This window comes from Coturnix japonica, chromosome 9 (assembly GCF_001577835.2).
Source record: "Coturnix japonica isolate 7356 chromosome 9, Coturnix japonica 2.1, whole genome shotgun sequence".
Taxonomy (NCBI): domain Eukaryota; kingdom Metazoa; phylum Chordata; class Aves; order Galliformes; family Phasianidae; genus Coturnix; species Coturnix japonica.
In genome coordinates, this window is record NC_029524.1 from 13693238 (window position 1) to 13700210 (window position 6973).

The window sequence follows — 6973 nt, forward strand, 5'->3', positions numbered from 1 at the left end:
TTCTAATTCTTCTCTTTGTATCTTTATTTACTAAGCATTGGGACAAATGTAGCAAGTGTTGATAACAAGAAGAAAATATTGACTTTTCAGGATGCAACTGTCCTAAAAGCACTATTCAGTGCAATAACTGACCGAATCAAGAGGAAAGCAAAAATCTTAAGAGTAAGTAGAATCCATATGCAGAATCATGCAGTTAAGTCTTCCCTGAATCTGTACGACACCGTTTCCTACCGAGGAATAGCACAGAGCTGGTGTGGAGGTGGCTTCATGGTACTTGAAAAAACAAACTTGGTGTTGATTTCTTTCACTCCGTCTGGCAAGGTGAAGGTGAACGACTGCAGCAGGGTGCAGAAGATGATAAAGAGCTCCAGCCTTGCCAGCAGTTCCCCCATGCATGCACGTTGCCCTGGGGAAAGACAGAAAAGGCAATCAGCCAAAGGATTTCCCTCAAATCTACCTTTCTAGCTCCGGGCTCATTAGCATTATGAATTTTTCTGCTATTGTTGTGATCACCGGGTCTCTACTTCAAGAGAAGCCAGATCTTTTCCAAGAAAAAGGCCTCTCTATGCCATCCATCCTCTTTCAATTGGGCTTTTTTCTTCCCGGAGTTCTTTAAGACACTGGAATGCATTTCTATACCTCTTTGTAGATGCCTCCTCAGTTCACATTGAGGAACAAGTGGATCTTTAGTTACTATCACATGGAATAGATCAATCCCTGTTCAGTGCATTTACCTATTGAGAATGGTAAGAATGCTTCTCTGTGTACAAAGTTTCCATCTTTATCAAGGAAATGTTCCGGGTTGAACTGATCGGGTGTTTCCCATTTTTCAGGATCAGTCAGAACAGAGTCAATATTTACCAGGACGATGGTGTCCTGAAAAAGAGTATTTTTGTTAAAGTGCATTGGTTTTACTTTTCCTATTGCTATTGTATTTTTGGCTTTTCAGTAAGGCAATGAGTAACAGCTCTTTGTCAGTCTGTGATTTCTGCAGTGCTAGAGTTGCTTTGAGCAGATCCATAAAGAAGGGGTGAAAAATCAGCTAAAGAAAAAGAAGGGATGGGAGAATATTCAGAACCATTCCTAATGCAGCTTTTAGTTATAAAACTTGAAAATGTTTCAGACTCATTACAACACTTGCAAAACACCACATTTAGAATCTTGCAATGTGAAAATGATTCCACATTTCCAAGGTTTTCAAGTAGAAAACACTCAGCTTGCTTCTTCAGTACCTTTGGAATACGAAATCCCAGCAGCTCCGTGTCCTTCACAGTATATCTGGGAAGTGCAATTAAGACAATATTACTGTATCGTTGGATTTCATGAATTACAGCATTTGTGTATGGCAAGTTTTTTCTGTCTGTGTAGCAAATTAAACGGGAACTGCCCAGGACAGCATCCAGCTCCTTATGGACTTTCTCTGGAAAGAAATAGTCAGCTTTAAATGCACAACAATCTGTAAGCCCTACAGTCATCCTTTTTCCTATTGTTTTGGGGTTTTTTTTAGGTTATAATTATACTCATTTTTTGTTGGTTGTTTTTTTTTTTCTTTATATACTCAATACTACAAAAAAGATATTAAAGAAAAAGAAGAAATTCAACATCTTATGCGGATGAGCAAAAAGAAACATTAATCTCGTACGAAGATACTGGTTTAGAAACTGAGCAGGGTTTGGTCTTCACTCAGAATCACACAGGATTGAATGAACTGAAAAGGCACTTTCTGCTCTGAAATGGCCTGATTGATACCACAGCCTTGATTAATGCAATTAGGTTGATTCTGTGCATCAGGAAACTCAGTGAAGCTGACAGATCGTGTTGTGAGCATTCAGCAAATGCAGTCCAGTCTCAAGTTTTAGGTCTTTTGAAGAGCCATTAGTTAAGAACTACAGGAAACCCCTTCCCTTTATTATCTCTACTGTTTTCTACCTCCAGTCTACTTCTGCAGCAAAGTACTCAGGAGCACATGGAACAGCAGGAGTCACAAATCAAAGACCCATCATGTGATCTTAGCAGTCTTTTCCAACCTTAATGATTCTATGTATGATGAAACAGATGCATGCAGTTCACCTGATTCACATTCATTAGTTTCTCTGCTGTTCTTTAATTAGCTCTGCTGCTATCTGAACATGTATACTTTCTAAGAAGCTGCAGAACTGTGCATGGTTACCTTGAACATCAGGATAAGCCACCATGTAGAGCAGAGCCCAACGCAAAGTGGTGGCTGTCGTTTCTGTGCCAGCCAGAAAAAGGTCAAAAATAGTCTGCATCAAATTGGCCTTGTCATATGTAGCATCAGCATCTTCTTTAGACTGCATACAGGAGTGGAAAGCAGCAAGTTAAGACACAAAAAGAGAAGCAAAGCACCTTCTTGTATCAGAGGAATGTTCACTGATACTATCCAGAATGGGGGGGGGGGAGGGAAACAAAAACCTGAAGGTCTAGGAAAAAAAACAACTTATTGAATATAATAGGAATTTAATAGGAAGACATTTAACACCCCCCAGTTTCAGCTTTTGTTTTTTTCTCTCATTCATCCAACTATAAGCTATAGGGAGAGATTTTATATTTCCCTAACTACTATTAAACACCATAATAATTAAAGGAATACTTAAAATCCCTCTTTGTCAGTGGAGCCTAAGAGAAGCAGCTAGACACTCACTTTAGCCATCTGATCCAAATAGTAACCAATAAAATCTTGATTTTCACCGATTTTTCCTTTTCTTTTATGGCTTTCAATTTCCTCTTCTAATAGAGCCCTCATAGTATCTATACTGGCAAATGCCTTCTTACACCGTGTTAGAAAACGGGTTGCAATCCAGGGGAGCCGATCGTGGACCTGTAAAAGAGGTAATTTAGATCTGTGCTGTTACTGACATCAGCATACTAAATTTGAATCCTAATATAGGACTGTAGGTAGTGGAGGAAGGGAATGAAAGACTACCTCAAAACCACATTGCCTACCCAGTAATGTATTAAAAGTTTCCTTAGTCCTAATATTGGGAGAAAAAGAAATGTGATTATTTTTAATTTCTGATTTATTTTTAGCTAAAATTGACCCTCAGATTAGCTAAGAGCTGAGTTATGGTCCTTTTCAGTTAGTGAGAGATAGGGAAAAATCATGCAAGGTGCAAAACCTGCCAAGTTCCAGCCATGTACACTGGTAACATGACTTCTTGCCTATATGCAGCATTATGGGTCCCATCTGTAAATGGTTAATGGTGTAACTGACCTGTTTTCAGGCTGTCTGTCCCACTGCTTTTGCAGCTGCAGTCACAACTTCAGGCAAAATCACAACAGCAAATTGTTCTGTAACCAGATGTTACAGTGGGAGTACCTCAGTCCCTCTAGGGGCACCAGTATTCAACCAGATGCCTTTACATTCTATGTGTATAAAAATAATACAAAAAAAAAACCATTATCCTCACATAAAATGAGAAGCTGTTTGCAAATGCTGATATATCATCCACAGCTTCAACCAAGCGGAGAAACCTTTTATCTTCTATGGAGAAGCGGTGTCCCAAAATCAGAGCACAGATTACATTGGTGACAGCGTGAGTTACAGGCACAGTGGGGTCCAGAGGTTTCCCTGTAAACACAGTGACCAGTTTCTCCATTAACACCAATTCTGCTTCTCCCCACTGAGCAGAAAGCTGAAGAAATAGAATCGTTCAATCATTACAGTTGGAAAAGACCTCCAAGATCACCAAGTCCAACCCCAACCCCTCCCCACCATGCACTCAGTGCCACCTCTCCACAGTCCTTGTACTCCTCAGAACATTTTACCTAATTCCCTTCATGCTGGTTACGTTGTAAGATGGAAAGTTGCAATTCGTTAGCAAAATATAAGTGTAAAAATGACTTCAGATGGCCAAAACATTGTTGATTAAAGAAAACAGCAAGACAGCCAGAGGAAATGGAATTCATAGTGGTAATAAGGAAAACATACCCCTTCCAGAGAGCCTTGGCATTCTGTTTGGCAGCAATTGGTAGTAAGAAAAGGGAAGATGTACATACCTTTTGTGTTCCGCAGGTATTGAACCAGGTGACGGGCTTCCTCCTGGATTTGACACTCCTGGCTTTGTTTCCCTACTCCCATTTTCCTCATTGTTAGGAGTCCAAAGCGCCGCTGTTGCTTCCAGAGATGACCATTAGAGAACATAACACCTAGGATCATCATGAATTAACGCTTTATGAATGAACGAACTGAAACTGTTCATGTTTCAATGATGTTTCTCTGTCAAGTCTTTCTCAGTTTTTGCCAGCAGACCCATAGCATTCCTCTTTCCCTTTCTCTCCTCCTTCCCTCTAGTCTTGCCATCTACATCCCACATAGAAACTTCTTACCATAGCTGTATTCTGCCATTATCGTTCCAAGAGAGCCCAAAAAGAGATGTTTCACAAAACTTCATGAAAAGATTAACCTATGTTTATTAGGTACTGTTTCCAAAACACAGTTAGAATTTATCAGGGGGGTCTGTGAAAATAATAGTTACCATTTCCATTAGTCAACAACCTGAAGGCTCTGTTTAATGGCCTTCCAGCCACCTCTTCAGCATGGGCAGTCATCCCCTCCTTCACTGCCTGGTACCCATGTAGGACAATTACAGGTGTGCTCATAAGCCATAAGGTGAAGATCTTGCCATATGTGCTGGCCATCTGTAGAACAAAACAGCATCACAACAACACAACTGAGAACTGGCACATTAGAATCCAGCAGGGTCAGGCTGGATGGAGCCATGATCACCTGATGGAGCTGTGGGTGTCCCTGTTCATTGCAGGGAGTTGGACAGGTTGGCCTTTAAGCACCCCTTCCAACTCAAACGGTTTTATGACTTTCTGATTCTACATTTAACTGATTCCTACTGATTTTCATATTTATACAATTGAGAATAAATCTCTCCCCAGAATTCAAATGAAAACCGCGTTAGCAAAAACCCATCTTCATTCTTCAGGCAGCTGATGAGTCTATCCATGAGCTGCCTGAAAATACCTTTTTAAGGTATTAAAAAGTACCTTTTTAAGGATGCCGTGGTGAATTCGGAACTTCATCTGCAGCAGATTCCCAAAGAGGGGGAATGGAGCTGGTCCAGGAGGAAGCTGTCTTCGCTTCCATTGCATTCCCAGAAACTGCACGAGCAGCAGAGATGCTGCCAAACATACGAGCACTGCACTCACTGTTAACATTTCCCTTCTGACTTACACGGTGAGCTCGTCTCTGGACAACTGCTACGTAAAGAGAGGGCAGACCCATTTATCTTGTTCTGCTGGTACCTCCCCAAGAAGAAAACGTTCAGGCCTCTGTTCTTCCCTCTTTATCACTTTCCTTTACCTTCTGATCCCAGAGAATTACATGTTGCTTTTATGCACGTGGCATTGCCCCATTACATTATAGCCACAAATCCGGCAAGAGTTGGTCCTTCAAAGGGTTCCAAATGCAGTTAATTATGTGCTGAGACCGCAGTGACAAAAATCCCTGCCTAAGGTGCTGGTTTCAACAGGGGCCTCTTGCAGAGCAGGGAAAACCAACAGAGCTTTCTTGGGGTGCTGCACAGGTAGGTGGGGCTGTGAGGTGGCAGAACGAGGAATTTCTTCAGCCACTGCCTGCAGCAGGAATAAAGATGACGTCTCCATCAGCCTCTTTCACAAGTGCTCTCCTGTAGTCAAGCAGGAGCACTACCCTCTGGGCCCAGTCATTCCACCAGTTCTCTGTTCATCCCTCTTTGCCCATCCAACTTGTGGTACGACAGTTTGTCAATGGCAGTCTTATGTGGGACAGCATCAGTGTCCTTACTGAGGCCCCACATTCACTGTTCTCTCCCCATCCTCCAGGCTGATCGTTTCGCTGCAGAGGTTCATCCCATTGGCCAAACACAACTGTCCCTTGGAAGCATTAGTCTGCATAAACAAAATTAAGAAATTCAAACTGGTAAATTGAGAAATATCATAGTAATGTAGTAAGAATACAAGCAAAATAAAAATGCCAAACTAGTCATTATTAAAGATTATGGTGTTACTGAAGATACAAGGGTGGGTGGGTAGAGCGTATGTGAAAAATTAGTTTGCTGACCAGCTTAAAGTGACCTGTAAGCCTTGTTGAAATACTGAGATTAAACGTTGATGAAAGCCATTCACTGCTTGTCACATTGCTACCAAGTTAAGACTGTTCACATGTGCTTGGGGTTGCCATGATTGTTTGGACACTGATTTGCACAAGTCAAGCACACGCTTAAACTGTTTGACTTTGCTCTGTTGGTTTAGGGTGTGAAAGACTTTTGCTTCTGTGCTGACCTCACTGCATTGTTGCAATCCTTTCTGTGGACAGGACTGTGCTGACTGAGATCCATTTGTTTATGATTCTGGGGGGTTGGCAGAAAAGGATCTAGAAGAGAACAAAGTTGAGGAAGATCCTGAACAGGACAGAAGCAGCAGAAAGGTTTGTTATGAGCTCTCATAATGGGATCAGCCTGCAGAGCTGACCTGCTTCTGCAAGGATGACAGATGTTATAGCCACAGTTTGGGAGCCACAAGCCTGGATATCAGTGGAGAAAAATAATGGGTATCTTAACAACGATATGAAACCCCCACAGTGCTTGGGATGGAAATTAGGAACAAATTGCCTAATATATCACACCCAGTGGCTGACAAACACATAAGCACACAAAATATTCCTTACTGAAGTTTGTCCCACTATGACTGCAAACACCAGCCACCTCAGGTTAAGGATCTATTTAAAAACACAAAGTTAAATGGCACAAATTACTTGTAAGTGAAAGATTCCTCCAGTGCCAGCAGGTTTACTGCTTCATCTGGCACATTTCCTTTTGCCCACCAACGTTTTTACTTTCTCATTCTCATGGAATAGTTGGGTCATCCAGTTTCAGCCCTTTGCTGCAGGCTGGTTGCTGCTCACCATGCCGGGCTGCCTGAACTGACTTTGAGCACCGCCTCGATTCCTCTGGGCAGGCTGTGC

The 6973-nt window shown here is 41.8% G+C and overlaps 1 protein-coding gene across 1 annotated transcript; it reads right to left on the reverse strand.

Annotated features, from left to right (window-relative positions):
* On the reverse strand, nucleotides 1-5817 carry LOC107318108 (cytochrome P450 2J6-like). The gene is made up of 9 exons (XM_015871511.2): nucleotides 5017-5817; nucleotides 4497-4659; nucleotides 4018-4167; nucleotides 3429-3589; nucleotides 2663-2839; nucleotides 2171-2312; nucleotides 1233-1420; nucleotides 735-876; nucleotides 1-406 (listed from the first exon to the last, which is right to left on the reverse strand). The coding sequence occupies exons 1-9, from the start codon at nucleotides 5185-5187 to the stop codon at nucleotides 228-230; spliced, it is 1473 nt and encodes a 490-aa protein (XP_015726997.1). The 5' UTR covers nucleotides 5188-5817; the 3' UTR covers nucleotides 1-227.
* Between the last annotated feature and the right edge of the window lie 1156 nt (nucleotides 5818-6973).

Excerpts from the sequence above, each read along its gene's own strand:
- LOC107318108 (XM_015871511.2), bottom strand. The coding sequence starts at position 5,187 with ATGTTAACAGTGAGTGCAGTGCTCGTATGTTTGGCAGCATCTCTGCTG. Across the intron at positions 4,660-5,016 it reads ACCACGGCATCCTTAAAAAG|ATGGCCAGCACATATGGCAA; the intron begins GTACTTTTTAAT and ends TTTGTTCTACAG. Across the intron at positions 877-1,232 it reads TGGGATTTCGTATTCCAAAG|GACACCATCGTCCTGGTAAA; the intron begins GTACTGAAGAAG and ends ACTCTTTTTCAG.